The following is a 19,245-nucleotide window of genomic DNA, read 5'->3' on the forward strand; positions in this document are numbered from 1 at the left end:
CATATTCGTATTTAAGAACGTTGTTATCGCATTGAGCAGCAAAATGGGTTACACGCTTCAATGGGTGTGCATACTACACCTCAATTTATGATCCTCGAGGAGTCAAGTTCAGTTCCACCTAACGGCAATCGAGTGCCAAGACAGTGGTTAGCTGATATATGTGTACAACGTTTTCTCATTTAAGCGAATACAAAAATGACGTTCGGCCAGCAGCGCTGTCACAGCCACATAAAAGCTTTTATTCACATATTTGTCTCCCATAACTAAAGGAAATTCGACGCTGCAGACTTACGGAACCTCAAATGTACAACAGTTTCCTCCGTACACGTGGACGCTCATGCCAACTTAAAAAACCCGCACCCTTCGTTTGCCCAAACACAATCCCCTGCCATTCTTTACAACTCAACAACGAACAACTCAAGAGAGAAGCGGCAAATGACCCTTGACGGAGCCCCTCCAGCCAATGGCGTCGACTGACTCGCCCCATTTACCGATCCGTTTGGACCGGCTAGCGTGAAATTGCAGGGGGTGGCAGATGAAAGGGGAATAACCGCAGCTTAATCGGATTAACCGCGGCGTCATGAAAATAGGTCCGCGCCATTGGCTGGATGGTTTCCTTTGAGGGGCATCTACCGCTTCGTTGTGGAGTTGTATCCGACATAGTTGTCGTTGCTTCATCTTTACCGATTCATTGATTTCTTACTTTCACTGGGGCCTCAATGAAACGAGGTCTGTTAGACCAGCTGCTCTTATTGTGGCTCTGCCATATAGCTTTTCTATTCGTTATGTTTCCGACCCCCGTTCTGACGTAGATGGCTATCGTAGCCCTCGACGTGGCTTTAAAGCACGTGGCAACAAACTCTCGGTGCTATATTCTCTGCCCTTTCAAAAGTTCCCCAAGTGAGCCTGCTGCGCTTCACAGTAGCCCTGCTCTGCAGATCTCTGGAGAGGGAGGAGAACTTTACTCCTCATCCATTTCGACCATCGAAGTGTCAGGGTTGCTCGACTATCGTAAAAGTGAACCGGTGGCCTAGGAACTTTGTAAAGGGCTGTGCACGCCTATGAATATGTATTAGACTAATCTGCACACAGGCATTCATTTTCTCCCTTTCTTCTGGTTATTTTTACAGTAACCGAGTATACGTAAGGGTCTCTACCATCTAAACACCCCAAGTTCCAAGAAAACTATTCACGCCGTCAGTGCTTGCAAAGTTCACCATTCCACTTGTGCACTTTTCTTCTTTTTTTTTCTCGTCACTGCCTTTCGGCTCCGCCCACTACTCTGCCGTTTCTCTTTGCCCCCTGCAGGTTCACTCTTCTTTCAGGATCAACTCTGGCCACGCCTCCACTGCATGAAGTGGCCGAAGCCCTCCCTCGCTACCCAGCGTACCCGCATCTCTTCGGGCTGCACTGTTGTTAACACCATCAAGGGCAACACAATGAGCAATGCCGGGCAAAGAAAAGCGAGGCAACAGACACACAAAATAACGAGTACGTCGGGATTACTACAGATTACAGACGCGGAACTAATTGAATTACTCTAATAAAATGCGGTAATTTAATACAGCCGTAATATGCTGCAATTTAGTGCTGAAATAATTTTGGCCACCATGCTTTGTGCACGGTTGCCAAAAACTACCCATTATTTGTAACGCGTTAAATTACTTTTCTGGCCTAGTAATTCAATAAACGCAATAAAGGAATCACAAAAGTAATTAAATACTGTATAAATTACTTTCGTTAAAAATTAGCCACCACTCTTTGTCGCGGAACAGCTTTGCTCTCTCATATGCTGGTATGGGCACCTCGAAAGCAGGAACGACGCGCTGGCAAAATATTCGACGCGCACTTTGAAACTGAGTTACTTTTGCGATGCGGCAAATTAAGAAACCTAATACCCCTGTCACACGGCCATTTCGAGGGCCCTCGAACCGATAGTCTATCGACTCAAAGGCGATCGAGCGCTGCCACACGGGCAGTTTCAATGGCGATCGAGTCAATAGCCTATCGAGTCAATGGAGTAGCGCAGAACTCCATCGAGATTTCGAGGGCCTTCGAGCGCTGCCCAAGGTTGCTAGCGTTGCTTCAAGCGGCGCCAAGCGCACTTTCGTACACGTCACATTCACGGTGCAAAAACATGAACAAACATTATTCGCATAAAAATTTAATGCAAGCAGTCTGTAAAATTATTTTAAAATTATATTACACTTGTTTTAAGCGCATTAATTTTGCGTTGCAATCTTTGCGTTGCTTGCGTACTTAACGTTGACAACATGGCGGCACCCTGCCCGCCCGCTTCACAGCGATAACAGCTTCGTCGCTAATCCCTCAAAGCAATATCGTGTTCTAAGCTGTTGTATTCGCCTTCGATTTGCCCATTCTTACCCTCGCATAAGGTTTCAAGAGACAAATAGCTCTTGTTTTTCAGATATCATGGTGATTTCCCAGGTCTTAAGCCTGACGAAGCAGCGCTCCGACGCAATTGGATTGGCTGGGTTTTGGCTCGTCTTGTATTAGAGTGGCTACAGCAGGGTCTGCATATGTCCGTCGCGTACGTGCAATTAAAAGGGTTTTGAACGACTTTCGCGTATGCGTGTAGTTCAGCATTTAGTATGCATTTAGCGATTCTGGCGCCACACATCCGTGGCGTAAGACACGAGAACCATTTCAATGGCCATTGAGATTTGCCGTGTAGCAGCGGCGAGTTCGATGGCGATTGAAAATCTCGAAGACCCTCGACTCGAGGGTGATTGAAACTGGCCGTGTGACAGGGGTGTTAAATGCTCACGAGAGCCGTGGCAAATGTACTCCTTGCATACATGAAAACTATAAATTAATTTAAACTCGTTTCATTACTTTTATAGAGTATATTAATGTGATTACTATTTGGGAGACGTAATTGGTAATGTAATTGAATTATATACCCACATTTTTAAAGAAATTATAGTCGGGTACAACTCAAAAACGAAGCGGCAAATGTGCCTCAAAAGAGGCTCTCCAGCCAATGCCGTCAACTGATTTTCATGACGTCGTGGACAATTCCTTTGGACTTGCTAGTTGGTGGTCGATGAAGGCGGATTAAACACGGGTTAAGTAGACTGACCGCAGCATCATTTAAATCGGTCGACGCGACTGGCTGAAGGGCCTCCTTTGAAGGACATCTGGTTCTTTGTTCTTAGTGATTATTTTAATATTGATTTAATTTAATTAGTCCTAAAAGCAATTTTGCTATGTATGACAGATAATTGTTCCACTGATAAATGAAAAAGAAAACTTCGTCACCTGACACATTAAACAAAGGAAGAGTGACGAATGAGAGTTGGACTTGGCGTCACGACGTACATATAAAAAGCCGCTGAAAACATATCACAGCTGTCAAAAAAATGGGAGGGGACACTTGAGCTCAAGCTTAAAAGTATGACGCGATAGCTTTACTGGATTAATGTCCATATATAAAAACTGCCCCTTCTCTACTATGCATTCGTAGATCTCGAGTAACTCTCACACTACTTCTGGCGCAGTGGTGCAGCGGCTAAGCGATGCGCCACTGTCCCGGCAGGTGGCTGTTTCGAGCACAGCCACAGTTGGGCCTTGGGCGACCCAGCTTTCTCTTCCCGAGCAGCCTCTCGCGATCAGTCACGATTTAAACGGCCACGTGCCACTGTGGGCACTTTGATCACAATCCGATGTTCAGGTTGCCACCTGCCACAATGGGCAGGTTGTGATGACGTCAGAACATCACTGAACTAGGTGGCATGCAGCTGGGCCACCTGCTTTAATGACTTCGCTTCGACGACATTACGACGAGACGTCTGGTTTTCCAATGAATAGGACCCTTAACGGTATCGCGTTAAAATGCCAAACCTGCATGAGTAACATAGCAGTTTTTGTCATGGTATGATTTTATTGTAAACGACGCTCGAAAAATGGCAGAGCGAATGGCCTTAAGAATTCACATTTATTCCGTATATTCTGGCCTGCTTCTAGACGCATAGCATTTACTGCTCAGTTCAGCGTTATTCATCAAATTCAAAGCGAATAAATCAGTTGTTGCCAGTCTGTGAGGGACTTGTGGGGGCTTAATAATAATAATTATTATTAATTATAATAATAATAATTGGTTTAGGGAGAAAGGAAATGGCGCAATATCTGTCTCATATATATCGTTGGACACCTGAACCGCGCCGTACGGGAAAGGATAAAGGTGGGAGTGAAAGATGAAAGGAAGGAAGAGGTGCCGTAGTGGAGGGCTCCGGAATAATTTCGACCATTTGGGGATCTTAAACGTGCACTGACATCGCACAACACACGGGCGCCTTAGCGTTTTTCTTCCATAAAAACGCAGCCGCCGCGGTCGGGTTCGAACCCGGGAACTCCGGATCAGTAGCCGAGCGCCCTAACCACTGAGCCACCGCGGCTTGTGATCACAAATTAATGAAGGTTTTTTTTTTTTATACCTACGACGTCGCATATGTATCTAGTCCACAGAGAAACGAAGTAAACACAATGGACATTCACATCTGCCACGCAACCAGGGGAGGCGCTCAGACAACGCCTGCATTGCAGGAAAGTGTTGGATAAGGGAAGTTTCAGGGAATGTATTGGTTTCCGATAAAAACTGACCGCCACAAAACACCCCAGTAACATGTGGGAGTGTGAGTGAAAAAGGAATGCTAAAGAGCTTCCATCTAAGGACACGACAACTTAAAGGACCGACATAAACGAGTTAAAAACGCGTTCTTCCTTATGCACGGAACCTTTTCGTCTACTGCAGATGCTCTATGTAATCAACAATCAAAGGGACATCTGTGCAACTGCTGCCTAGAATACAGGTGGGAATTAGTGTAGCTGGGCGCTGCTCTTGGTGTTTCTCCACTGTAATAAACCTTCTTCTTTAGCTTGTCGTCATTCGCGCCTTAAGTGTGTTTATATAGGAGTTGGCGGCCAAGTGATATACCCAGAGTGAACAAATCGTGTTTTGGTGAGAGCATGCCTTTTCTGCTCTGACCGTCAGGGTCAGGCTGCACCTCAGGCCTGATCCCTGGTGTAATATATGCAGTAACCACTCATCTCACACATTAATATAAGTATAACCCATGCGATCTTCAGCTGACAGGCACCCGAAGTAGCGTAGCAAAGCGTGAATTATTTGTAACTCTTGTAAATTAAATTCTCTAAATAACGAACACATTCTAAAGCAAGAGGGTCTCTTCCGCGTTGGAAACCTACCCTCAGAAATTATTTTTCTGGCTCTATAATTTGTTTTGTCGTTTACCGTGCACGCATTAGTCACCCCTTGTTGTGACCATTTCTTGTGTCGCAATTCCTCCGTCAACTTTTTTTAGTCTTCTGCATAAATTAGACGCACAGAGATATTTTCGATCTAGCCGAATTGTTTTAGGTATTTATTTACCCTCCATTTTCTCCCATCACTTTTCAGCAGCATCTTAAAATAAGCCAGCTATTAATTATGCTTTCATCATCGCCGTAGTCATCATCATCATCAGGTGGACATTGGGGTCCTGAAATAAGGACTCCCCCCAAAATCTGTATTTTCTCCTCTTTATTGTACCTTTTTGTGAATAAATGTTTTCTACTACTACTACTACTCATTTGATGAACAAATGCCTCTCCCAATGACATGCAAGTTATTCGTGGTTTGCGCAAGCCACTGCTACGTTATTCGAGCAAATTTCTTCAGCTCGTCGCGCCGTCTGGCTTTCGACAACCCTCCATACCTGTTTCTTTTTTTTTTCGCCTCCACTTCATCGCTGTAAGACACCACCTGTCGATAGTTTTGCGCATTAAATCCTGCCGAGCTCCATTACCCCTTTTTAATTCGTTCTAGAATTTCGCAAACGTGTATTTGCTGTCGAATTTATTTATTTATTTATTTATTTATTTATTTATTTATTTATTTATTTATTTATTTATTTATTTATTTATTTATTTATTTATTACAATTAACTGCAGCGCCCATTGGCCATTATCGTAGGGGGTTAATTGCAAACACAAAGATTGCGAAACAAAAATTGCAAACAGAAAAGCGGAAGCGAAAGCATGCAATCAGTTCTAAAGGAAGAAAACGAAAATAATAATTCTAACAGTCATTTTAACAAACAGGACGGAAACACATTCAATGCCAAGTGTAAAACACACACAGAACAAAAAAAAATGTTACACAGTTTCACAATGAAGTACAATACACGTAAGGTACACTGCAAGTAAGGTATGCTGCTTTCGTCCTCTTAATGCTATGTCTATCAATTTCCTTTCAATCTCTAGCTAACCTGTTTTTATTCTCATTTCTAGCCGTATTGTCGGCCTGTAAGCTCCAGGTTCACAAGTGAATACTAAAATGCGTCGATTATACGCTTTTCTTTTTAAGGTTCATTGCTATAAGCTAATATATCATCTGCCTGTGACAGCCAATAACTTCTCACATTCACCTATTCTTAATCGATTTCTAATTTTTTTTTGGTCAAAGTCCGCATCAACCACGATTACATGGAATACTGATTTCACGCACATTTTTACTTATCTGTAATCGTTGCTCCGTTGGCAAACTGTTCCAAATCACGTTAGTTTCACTTGCAGTAATTTGAGACCTAGACCACTGCATTTCACGCGCTTATAGGTCCTTAACAATTCGCACTGATTCATACGCGGGGTTACCTGAATGGACAACATCTCCGGCAAATTTGAGGCTGTAGAGGTAATATTTCTTACACCGAGCTATTCCCAACATGATGATATGGAACTATATGCTACTTGCAGACAGCGGTATAACGAAGAGTATGGGTCTCCTGCCTCACGTGCATTTTGATAGGCATTTTCTCGTGGTATAGTGGAATGGTCGTTAAGCGATCCCTCCTTGGTATTTCCTAGAAAAGTTCCTTTTGGTTCATCGACGTCTTGCTTGCGTAACGGCGGCAAGTAATACAGTCGAACGTCGTTATAACGATACGGTTTATAACGAAGTAATGGATGTAACGAAGTAATGACGATTCCCCTTGGAAACTCGGTCAACACAGGCTATAACGAAGCTGAGGCTATAAAAAAATTAATCGCCGGGCCCATTCAACTTCGTTATAACAAGGTACAGCTGTATATACTTGCGCGTTGTACTATGCGCATTCATCTACAATTTTATAGATGTGACATGGACGTGACATGGTTCTGCTGCGTCCGAACCATGACAACCCTTGAATTGTGAAAAGTAGAATAAATTCAAACTATTATAGTAGCAAAGATTCTATTTTTACTTTTGTAAGCGTCTTTCAACGAGACTAGGGAATTTTACTTCATAGAAAGGATTTCTTGCAATGCCTTTTTGTTGGCATTAAGAATTGCGCTATAGCAGCACTTCTAGTACAATATCGGCACCATCCAGAATGCTGTTCCCTCAACTTTTCCCTTGTGATTTGCACTCCGTCTTTTACTGCTGCTACATGAACAAATTTTAAATCTTAGACTGTAAAATAAAATAAAGCACCGATCTGTTTGCACACAAAGCAGCAAAAGTGCTGGAGAACGCCGACGCGACGTGACGAACAGGTGGGCGCACGACAACGGGCATTGTGTGTGCACATATAGGCTAAAATGCACATATATATCGCACGCAAATATCTGCGAACATATAAAATATCGCAAACGCATGACTAAGCCTTGCGATGACCTTTTATGAACAAATGTAAAGAAATTATAGATGGCCGCATTAATTCTGGATTTGTACTACAGGAAATGAATGTGAAGTGACTCCGCCAATTTGCTACTCTATGCTTGCTTGCTTCTTTCTTTTTTTTTTCTTTTAAGAGCAAATATACCAAACTTTAAGGCCACATAAAAGCACGCCGAATATTTTACGCGTGTAAAATGAGGCGTACAGGCACGACAAGCAACGCTTAAAACACATTTCGTTTTCACTTTAAAGCACGCATACAATCGAGCTTGGTCAATTTTCAGGTTCTGTCGCAAGGGGCATCTATACAACGCAGAATGCTTTCCGAATTTACGTCAGCTGCGCCCGTCTGAATGGCATGGTATAGGCTGAATATTCGACTCCCGACAGTGGAGCGCTGCACGTGCGGAGGCTGCTCTGGTCGTGATAAAAATAAAAAAATAAACGGAGGCATTGTTGTGTCCCCCAGCAGTGACATATTACCGAGACTCAAAACCGCGGTGGTACAAACCGAAACTATGTCGTAGAACTTTCGTGATATTAAGAAATCTAAAGCGCATTGGCAGATAACACAACACGTACGAGGATTACTGCAGTACTGCCCCGCGTTCGAAGTGGAAAAGATGCAACCTATTGATGTGACGTCTCTACTACTTTAAAATCACGACGCAGTTATACTCGTGACTTTCCCTCCGCACCTACGAAACTCGCATAAAGTCGGCGTGTATTAATGAAGCAAGGTCTATGGCTTAAGAAGGAAAAAGAAAGAAAAGAAGGAAGAACGAAAAAGAAAAGACCTAGTAATATTGCAAAGTTATCGCCTAGAATGCCTGCTCATTCACTACGTGGTTTGGCCCTCCCCTATCGGGGGTTGTGGGCTTCCAACCAACCGAAGATCAGCCAGCGACAACAGCGCCCATCCTTCACGAGCGCACGTTTCGAGCTCGTCTCCAGCAGAAGACGAACGCAGACGTACGCAGAAGAGTACGTATCCCTACATTATAGGAAAGCCGCAACAACCGACAGCTGCCTTCGGGCGCTCACTGTACTATGGATCGAACCGCCGCCTTTCTTGCTTCAATTCGATTTCACTTTAGCAGTAAGCTAGCTTACCGAAGAGAGACAATGCGAAGACAGCCATGCACTCCCAGTCCCGCAACATGTACCCCCTACCCCTAAGTAATAGATGTTTCTCACTCACTCACTCCACGACAGGGGTGAAGAGGAGGGAATGAAAGAACAGAAATGGCTACAAGACAGGAGTAGAGACAGAGCTCTAGACAGGCATAATAAAGCTTCACATTCTCATAACTATATAGTTACACACTTTCCAAACCACGCATGCAGTGTCAGCATCTGTGAGGATTTGGATCCCGAGGCAGGGAACAATAGTGAGTTTCGAGGCAACTTGGCCTTTCTTCCGCGGTGTATGGTATAGACACACAGCGGTACAACGCACTTGTAATTCGAGAAGGGTTAGTCGGTATACAACAGCTGCTGCTCTTTTTCGAACGATTCAAATGGGTAGCGTCCTCTCAAGGGTTCCAACTAAGTTTCATAGAGGGGCTCTTGTCTTGAAAATAGACCTTCAAACCTTGCTCTTGGTCAAGGATGCTGCACTGAAGTCAACATATTCTTTTTATAGATATTGGACATATATAGAGGTGCATATTATACCAGGTGTTTCAAGGAAGACTCACAAGTTTTCAAAAATAGGCTTTTCGAAGCAAAAATATGGCTTTTTAGGCACAGTATTACCAGTGTTGGCGGACACCAGGAAGCCGGTGAACTGTCTTAGGTAGCAATCTGATTAACTAATTTTTGATAAGTGACTTTTTAACTACCACAGATAGGAAACTGGTTGCAATTAGAGATCTGTAGCCGGTCGATAGTAATAGCCATATTACTTTTTAGAATTTCGAAAACGCGATACACTCGCCGCTGTGGCTCGACAAAATTTGGCTGCAACTTGCGAAAATACATGTACTTCCGAAAGAAATGCAGGCAAAGGAACCCCTCCAGTGCAAGTAACTAGTTGAAAAAGCCAAAATTTGTCGAGCCACAGCGCCAAGGGCAATCGCGTTTTCTAAATTATAATAACTGATATGGCTGTTACTAACGACCGGCTACAAATCTCTTACTGCAATTAGGCGCCTACCTCTACTAGTTAGAACGTTTATTAAAAAAACAGTTGACCAGCTTACTGCTTAAGACGATTAACCGGTTTTCTTGTGTCCGCCAACAGTGGTGATACTATGCCGCAAAAGCCATATTTTTACACTAAAAAGTAAAATTTTGAAAGCGTTCGCTGAAACGCCGCGTATATCGCTTCATAGATATACGTGTCGCCGTTCAGGACAGCGGCCTCTGGGCCTTTCTCGTTGGTGTTTTCATAGCCCGCTCTCGGTGGCCCGTTTTGGTGCGGTATGTTTTGCGGACACCCGCTTTCATGCGCCAGTGATCGCAATACTGAGCTTGTATGAAAAGCTGTATATGAAGCGAAGCACGAACACGCAATATGCAAATTGAATGAATAAATGAACGAATTAATTCATTTAGATGTATTTGCACGATAACTGTGGTGGAAGGTGGAGTTATTTTGAAAGCGGTGGAAGAGGCCAGTGTTTTGCACGCATGCAGTCGACCATAACACCGCCGGTGATGAAGTTCACATCAATAATAGTGCCCGTGAAATGACATCGCTGTATAACTAGTTGCTTAATCTCCACCTATTAAGAGCCATTGAACAATCACCCCAAAGAATAGCCGATAAATAGCCCATTCTAGAAGTTCGAAGGGTTAAAGTTTTAATGTGCAAAAGAGTGCATGCTTTGGTTTAATACGCACTATTCTCCTTTGATACCACCCTAATCGCTCTTCTTCGAAATCCGCTATTGTGCGTATACAAAGGTTATCAGTCAGAGAAAGGATGTCTCCAGAACGGCGTTTCTCTCCGTTTTACCATTGACGTTCAGAGTAACTACGAACGCTATTAATCGTATTAGTCTTCGTTTTCTTTGGGGATTGGATACGGATGCTATATTCTGCTGACCCCTCTGGGGAACACTGCTCGGCATCCGTAGATAGGGTATAGGTAGAAGGTGGTGTGGTTTAGGAATTGGGAAGGTAGGGGGTAAGTAAGGCTAGGTAAGACCACCGAAGGCAAGGGTGGTAGCCTAACAGAGATATTAGAGAGCAGAGGACAAACCCGTAGCGTCCAAATACTCCACTAGGCGCTGTAGGGCCGTTAGCTGAGACTTAAAAGGGTGAAGAAGCTGTGACTCTATGCCGGCAGTGAGTCCTATATCATCACAATAACCCTTGACGAGAGTGCGTCTCTAGTCGTTAATAAGTGGGACAGGTGAGGAATAGATGGTCTAGAGTTTCTCTGTCACCACAGGTTGTGCGGTTAGGGGTATACAGACTTTTCCTAGACAGAATCATCTGGATCCAGTCTAGCACCAGCCAGTGCAAAGTATTAGAAGTGGCGAGCGTTCGCGTATATTGAGACCACTTGTGGGGAGGGTCTTGAAAAGCGAGCCCGAAGATATTCTAGCTGAGTGGTATACAAAACGATAGATTTGCTTTGGAAACAGAGGGGTTGGCACTATGTGCATCTTTGGCCAAGGTGTCAGCCTGATGATTTCTTCGTACGCCAATGCGCGAGCGGATCCAGTGAAAAGACAACTGGGTGTCATTGTCATCGAGGGCAAGTAGTATGAATTCGAGAGCGATTGCTGTGTGAGGTTGGTTTCTAGGGCGACTAAAGCTTAAGAGGGCAGGCCTAGAATCCGTAAGGATTGCGATAGGAAGTGGCGTCTGAAAGGACTGGAGAATGTGTGCTGCCAGGTGTAGGGCAGCCAGCTCTGCGGCGATTGAATGTGCTGCGAAGTCCAACCGGAAGGTGCGTGAGAGGTTGAGTTCAGGGATGAGACACGATGCGGTGGCCTGCCTTGTTGAAGGCGTAACAGACCCGCCAGTGACACCAGGTATCTCTATAGTTCTCCTTCAACAACGGAGTAGAGGAATGGCGTTTAGTGACACCATGAATTCAGATGGGAAGTGATGGCCAGCATGGGCCCTGTGGGCGGTGGCGGGAAGATTGCAATTGGGGAAGATATTGCGTCCTATACGACAATGATCAAACCACGTGGGTGCAAGGGGAGGAGTTCTTACCTCGAGCCGGGCGTCGTGAGGCTTGGGCCTGGCCAGGGACGAGTAGAGGCCAAGCAGGTGTGCAGCCGCCGAAGGTACCGTGGACAGGGACTGCGGGTCATCGAGCAGGGAGCCCGCTGCCGCAGCGGCCGCGGCCGCCGCAGCCACGTGGCCTGCATAGCCCGGAGGCAGGCCGGACTCCACGGACTTTAGGAACGGGCTGAGTGCGAAGAACGACGACGACGATGACGACGAAACGGGCACCGACGGCACCGGCGGAGGCCCCAGGTGTTGCCGACAGTTGGGGTCCGCCGCGCCCCCGGCGTACGGCGAGCCGCAACCGCACGGCATCAGGTACGACAGTCCAGCTGCAGAGTAGAATGATGCTGCTGCGGCGGCGGCGGCGGCCGACGACGACGTCGGACCGTACGGCGACGCGTACGAGGGCGGCAGGAACGCCTTGAACGCGGGGGGCGCCGCGGGGTCAGATGTCGGGGTCGTGGACGCCGACGAGGCCGGAGGTGACGACGAGGAGGCGGCCAGCAGCGGGGACGGAGAACTCAGCTTGCGGCCTCCGGAGCCGATGACGTCTTCGCACGAAGGCGGCCGGTTGTTGTTCTCTTCCGCATGGCACGACCTGGGCGAAGAGGAGCGGGCCTGCGACGGCGGAGACGGCGAAGGATGCATCGAGGAGATTGCCGGGTGCTGGGGAAACGGAATGGCGATCCGCGGGTGCGGCGAGAACAGGGAGCGCGGCAGGCCCAGGCCTAGATAGTCGCCCGGGCCCGGGATGTAGGGGAGGGCGAAAGGAAACCGGTGGTGGTGCGCGTCCTTCTTGAGCATGCTCTTGGGCTTGCGGCGCGGCTTGTACTTGTAGTCCGGGTGCTCCTTCATGTGCAGCGCCCTGAGTCGCTTGGCCTCCTCGATGAAGGGCCGCTTGTCGGACTCGGACAGGTGCTTCCACTCGGTGCCCAGCCGCTTGGAGATCTCGGAGTTGTGCATCTTGGGGTTCTCCAGAGCTATCTTGCGCCGCTGGGCACGAGACCACACCATGAAGGCGTTCATGGGACGCTTGACGTGCGAGTCCGCGGACGAAGAAGAGGACGAAGAAGAAGGAGGCGCCGACGACAGAGGCGGACGGAGCGACGACGGGCCTCCGCTGGAGCTGGGCGGGATGGACGAGCGTGCCAGCTCGCCGATGGGACCCCTGTCCAGGAGAGACAGGGGCAGCCCATGCGGCGCGCCGGAGTCCCGGGGCGCCGCGGCCGGAGGCAGCGCTCCGTACGGGAAGCGGTAGTCGAAGCCCGCGAACGGGAACGCGGCCGACACAACGGAGGCGGGGTAGGACGCAATCTTGACGCCTTGCACAGGGGGCTCCCGCCACGCGGGATCCGCGCACTAGAGAATCAAGAACAGCACACACCACGCAAGAGGAGGCGCTGGGTCCACGCTGCGCCCCAGCCTCGTAGTCCTCGGGTCGAGGCCGCGGCGTCAGCAACGGGATGGAAGCGTCAGGCGGCCGCGGGGGCGTTGAACCGCGGCTGAGTCACTGTCGTCGCCAGCGAGCAGCTGAAGGTGTCGCTCATGCCAGATCTGGGCTGGAGCGTCGCCGGTTGCCTCTCGAGTCTCGGAGCGAACAATCAAAAGACGACGGTGGTTGCCGCGATCGCGATCACCACAGCTGCGCACGAGCGCGAGTGTGTGCGCTCAGCGAGTCAAGAACTGAAGGGGCACGCGACCGGCGTGAGTAGAGCGCCCGCGGAGAGGAGCCGGCGGACGACGTGTGCGAGTAGTCAACATCCCGGCGTCAGTTCACAGCCACTCGGTAGGGGAGAAGAAGAGGTGGGGGAAAGAGGAAGAGGCAACCCCCCGACGCGCGCAGCGCTCGTGCCACTGCCACCACCGGCGCCGCCGACGCCGGCTGCTGCTGCGGCCACCGAGGCAGCGGCAGCCAGGGATCCCCGCTCAAGAGGAGAGAAAAGGGAGTAAAAAAAACACGCGGCGTCGCCGTCGGAGGCGAAAACAAACGCGGAATCCGGCGAGATTCGCGCCGCTCTCTCCCCCTCGGCCGCGCCGCGCGCGCAGATTGATTCTCTTGGAGCGTCGCTTTGTTATTGGCCTGTTCAGCCGTCGGGAGCCGGTCGCCTCTGACGTCACCGGGTCGGCGGGGCCAATCATGTCGAGTGGCTGAAAGGGCGGGATTGAAGGCGCCGCCACACAATGCCATTGGGTTTTTCAGGAGAGGGAGCAAATATAAGAAGGAGACGCAGCAAGAAAGGAGGAGAAAAAACAGCTCGGGCTGCGGTGGTGGCGGCGGCACGCGCCGCGCCGCCCTTTAGTGCTATGGGATGCAGGCACCGACGGCCGAACGACGCAGCAGCGCTGGCTGCGCACTCGTTGTCGGAAGTTCGGCGCGGGCCACTTCGGCACCGCAGTGCGCTACGTACCGCTCCGTCTGGGTGGGCTCCGACACCATGAATGAAATTCGTGACGCAAAAAGGACGCTGCAAGAGTTAAATCTAGAGGCCTCGGACTGACGAAGAATGGCTTGGTGAATACGCAAAATATGAAGTGCATGCAGCACAGAAAGAAGAGTGGGCAGATACGACACAGTTGAGGGAAAGGTCGGGCTAGCCGGGATTGGGCAGGCAGTGACCTAGAGTACACAGCCCATGCTGCAGTAAATTAAAATCGCTGCATAGAAAACTTATTTTTCTGTGTGCAACAACCGCGAGCATATTGTCAAGGCACACGGTCACTTATGAATCAACACATAAAAAAGAGCATCGACAAAAAAAAAAAACACCGCATGCTTTTGCGACGTTGAACTGTCCTTAGACGAGCACAACATACGTGCGAGATTACACAGATTACGCCGATACTCGTAAAGGACAGGTGATGACATGCTCACGGGATGCCAAAGTGACCTCGCCCCACCGGAAAACAAAAAAGAAACAAAAAACATCTTCACTCGAGCATGCCACTTCTACAACAGCTGAAGTTGGAGCAAACCATAGCCCGCCCATCTCCCACGCGATGAAAGACCTGCATGTTTTCACGCAGTGTTAAATATCTGCTCCTCTTTCCCCTTGCTTGGCTCCTATACATGTTTCCACTTCGTTTATTATTTTTTTTTTGTGTCTTCTCGTCGACGGCCATTATATTTTTCTCCCCCGAAACCAAACAGTCCGGTCCCACAAGCGACGCAGCTGAAAGCCTGAAAAGAGACCGCGTATTTCTTCCGCTGTTTGATCACACAGCGAGGTGCGGCCAGTGGGGGCCATAATGTGCGGGTCGTCAAGCGCCCCCTCTGGTGTTTGTACGGCGACGCCCATGCGTTATCGACTAGGCAACCATAGCTCTCTTTTCTTTGTTGCCATTACTTTTTTCTTCTTTTCTGGCCTTTGAGGCGGTTTCTGTGATTTTTTTTATATATCTATATAAACAACTGCGGGTTTTTGAAGAGGATGAGAAGTCGGCCGTCCGGCCTCTTTCTTTTTGTGACATGTACATTTATTCCTTTCAGCTTATGCTCCTATATCCTATATGTTCGTATTTTTGAGTTAAAAGAGCGTTTTTTTTTGCATAGCGTTGTCAGCGGTGTAGTACATCAGAATGCAGGTAAGACGTGCTAACTATCCGGCTGGTTAATTAATACTGAGTATTTTAACTTTTTCACCATTACTGTTAGGGTCCTTAATTATTCAGAGGTGTGTAGCCCTCCGTAAGTAATATGCATATCAGTTTTCAGAATTCCGAAACTGCCGTTATACCCTCGGCTCTGTGGCCCAACAAATTTGGGCTATTTCGGTGACTTACGGGCACTGGAGCGGTTGCTTTGCCTGCAAGCTTCTTGAAAGCGCATGTATTTTGGCGCGATGTATGACAGACCCACGTTTTTCGGGAAAAGCAACAAGGGTCGCAGAATCCCTACGGGTGACAGTGATAGACACAGCCACCTGCCAATGCAGTGGCGCATCTCTTAACCGCTGCGCCACTGCGCTGGTAGCTTAAATTGTATGAGGACTCGCCGCCATCTATGAATGTTAAGTAGAGAATGACCAATTATGCATATATGGGCATTAACACACTAAGGAGCTCATGTCACACCCTTAAGGCGGAGCTTAAGTGCCCTCTCCACTTGAAGAATGCACACCAGCTTTCACACGTCTACTTGGTTTAACCTACCTGTTGTTTTCAGCCGAAGGGTGGTGAGCGGCCCCTTAAAAGCTTTTGCGTTTCGTTCCGGTGCATCTTTCCATTTGTTGAATATTTGATGCTAGCACACCGCCGCACTATGGCTAGAAAGACACCCCGCTTTCAGAAGAGCGGCTGCATGCGCTCGCGCTAAAAGTTCGGCACGCCATCGCAGGCTGGGCATCTCAGCATAAAGGGACAGCTAGGACAACTTTATTCCATTATTATTCTCCGCAAAATTTGCTTCTCTGATTCTTTCTGGCTTTGTTGACGTTGGTCCCGCACATGTATATCTTCCCGCCAGTCAATTCAACGTATTCATGTCATTACCGAAAAGGACGAGCCACCGCCGTTTGGAAGTGAGTGGCGGTGTAGCGTAGCCTCTGGGATCCGCGACTAAAAATTTCTTGTCGCGCACGGAGTTTACTTGTGAAATCGACGCCGGTGATGGCGACACCTGTACTTCGTTCTTTGGGCTTTTCTAGCTTATAAAATATCTGTTTTCGGTGAGAGTTGTCACTCTACTATTAGAACGCGCCGTATCTATTTTTTTTAATTGGTTTTTGGGGAAAGGAAATGGCGCAGTATCTGTCTCACATATCGTTGGACACCTGAACCGCGCCGTATGAGAAGGGATAAAGGAGGGAGTGAAAGAAGAGGTGCCGTAGTGGAGGGCTCCGGAAAAATTTCGACCACCTGGGGATCTTTAACGTGCACTGACATCGCACAGCACACGGGCGCCTTAGCGTTCTTCCTCCATAAAAACGCAGCCGTCGCGGTCGGGTTCGAACCCGGGAACTCCGGATCAGTAGCCGAGCGCCCTAACCACTGAGCCACCGCGGCGGGTCCGTATCTATACAGGCCAACTTCTATTTCTCCTCAGCGTCCCTTTAAAGCTCCCATTTGCCTCCTGCCGACAGGAGGCAGATTATAAAGTCTAAGTGATGCCAAAAACCGCCGTTCTACACTCTAAGCAGAAATATGGGAGTAAAAAGGGAGTGAGCTGTCCTATCCTTTTTTATACCTTTTTATAATATTGTGTGCGCTAGAGGGCATCTTACTCCCTTTTTAATAATTTTATTTTTGTTTAGAGTGTACACAGTCTTGACCTGGATGATACGAGTGTGGTCATCTGCCATACATGGTGATACTGAAATCTAACCGTATACGGCTCGGCGGGCGCAGAAGCGCCGGCTGATCAACGAGGCGAACGTGCTGGTGATTTCGAATATCGCGACAGTTGACCAACTAGCGGCGTCCCTGGAGTGTATACGAGCGACTCAAGGCGACCAACGAGAAGATTAACGAATATCTTGAAGAGTAAATCTCTGATGACGCAACTTTTGAAGCGAAGTACGCGGCAGTCATTCAGACGCGAAGACAGCGCAACGCGCACGCCGACCAATCTTCGCAGTCAACACAAGTGTCTCTCGGCAACGATGACGTCACAGCTACTGGAAGTAGGCATACTCGAGACTTCGCTGCTTCTCCTGGAAGAACCAGAGCCATGTTAGCCCAGCTGCTTATCGCCTTTTTTTTTTTTTTGAAGCTTGTGCGGATGGAACGAATTTTGGGATTCCTTTAAACACATGATCCACCATAAAAGTGGGCTCATGCACTACTGATAAGTTGCATTATTTGCAGCTTTTTTTGTGAAAGGAGACGCTACTTCAGCCATCGGGGACCTCCCATTTTTTCACCGAACGACACCACGGCGCTTCGCAAGCTCTGTGACCGAGTCCTCGTTAGTATCCGACGACTGGAGACTTTGGAAGGGAGCAAGTCATTTTCTGCGATGCTGTGCGATATCCTGCTCCAGATGCTACCAAGTGAAGTCGTCGTCGGCTGGTGCCAGTGTTCCTGTGCAACTATTGCATGCCGGCAGCTGATGGCCGAGCCGCCCCTGCGACTTGCTACTTTAGAGCGGGAATGTTCGCTGGCATTTCTGGCAGATGAAATAGGAAGCCTCACGAAGTGTGGTTTTAAGCCCCAAAGATTATATTCTTACACCCTTGGTACGACCTACATCTTCTGTCCTGCATGGCAGCTTAGAAGGACTGCCAAGAGCTGCGTTTTCTGCAAGTCGAACCAGCTGGTACTTGCCTCCGAGCTTCCCCTTCAGGAGAAGAAACAACCTCTGTCGAAACGCATGCGCTGCTTCCACATGTAGAAGGAAAGGTCGCCACGCAGGAAACTTTTTTTGACAGAAACAACTTGCAAGAAAAAAAGAACAACGCACGATATTCAAAGAACTCATCATGAACGGCTACCCAAAAAACGTTATTCAAAAAGCCATTCGACGTGAAAAACACTACCACATGCGTCACTTTATCTTATGTCGGAGCTGTCGGCGAAACCATCGCCTGAATCCTGAAAAAAAGGGTCTCCAGGTTGCGCACAAGCCCACAAACACTGTTGCGCTTTGCCTACCTGTTCCCAAAGACCGGCCGCGGAGAGGAAGAGCCCAAGGCTTTGTCTACAAAATTCTTTGCGCCGACTGCGACGCAAGCTACATCGGCGAAAGCAAAAATTTCAAAGAAAGAATTCGGCAACATAGAAACGACGTCCGCAAGTTCGCAAGAAAGAGCAATCCTGTAGCCGAACATTCCGAGGACTCAGACCATAGAAACAACTTCGAAGAAACCCGCATCCTCGGAACCGAAACAAATTACCGCTATAGGCTCCTCCTGGAATCCTGGCACATCCAAACCACCCCGAACAACATCAACCGCACAAAAGGAAACCTGTCCCCAGTATATGCCCAGGGACTTCGCTCATCAACTCAACGAAGAAAAAAAAGTAAAAAGTCGCCATTGAACGCCTCCCCACAGTGCGACAACGAGACTAACAGCCTTAACCCCCCCCCCCCCCCCTTCCGCACCCTCCCTCACGCCTTTCGCATCACAGTTTTCGTTCCTTTGATCCCCTCCTCCCCTCCATACTTAGAGACGCTAGCTACTGCCCTCAGTCACCCCTGATGAAGGAGCCGAGTCGGCTTCGAAACGTTGGGTTAAAATTAAAGTTTTCGGTTGGAGATGTGCAGTTTATTATAAGCTCAGATCTCACATGTCCGTCCTGACTTCGTGTTTGGGAGATAAGCGAGAACTCACGCCGCTATATATGTATTCGAAGCATTTTCGACGGTGGCGACCGGGGTATACGTTTACAACGGAAGAGCTCTCGAGGTACCTCAACTTAAAGCGTGCGCCTTT

General features: G+C 48.2%; 2 protein-coding genes across 2 annotated transcripts in view; one reads left to right on the forward strand and one right to left on the reverse strand.

Moving 5' to 3' along the window:
* Positions 1-13,823, reverse strand: part of LOC144125396 (uncharacterized) — a 52,918-nt gene extending 39,095 nt beyond the window's left edge. Inside the window, exon 1 of the mRNA XM_077658747.1 lies at positions 11,858-13,823. Within this exon, the coding sequence (XP_077514873.1) occupies positions 11,858-12,901 (1,044 nt within the window). The 5' untranslated portion in view covers positions 12,902-13,823. The remainder of the gene's footprint in view (positions 1-11,857) is intronic.
* LOC144124250 (progranulin-like) overlaps positions 1-19,245 on the forward strand; it is a 343,413-nt gene that overhangs the window by 228,883 nt on the left and 95,285 nt on the right. The window lies entirely within an intron of this gene.

This window comes from Amblyomma americanum, chromosome 3 (genome assembly GCF_052857255.1).
Source record: "Amblyomma americanum isolate KBUSLIRL-KWMA chromosome 3, ASM5285725v1, whole genome shotgun sequence".
Classification (NCBI taxonomy): Eukaryota; Metazoa; Arthropoda; class Arachnida; order Ixodida; family Ixodidae; genus Amblyomma; species Amblyomma americanum.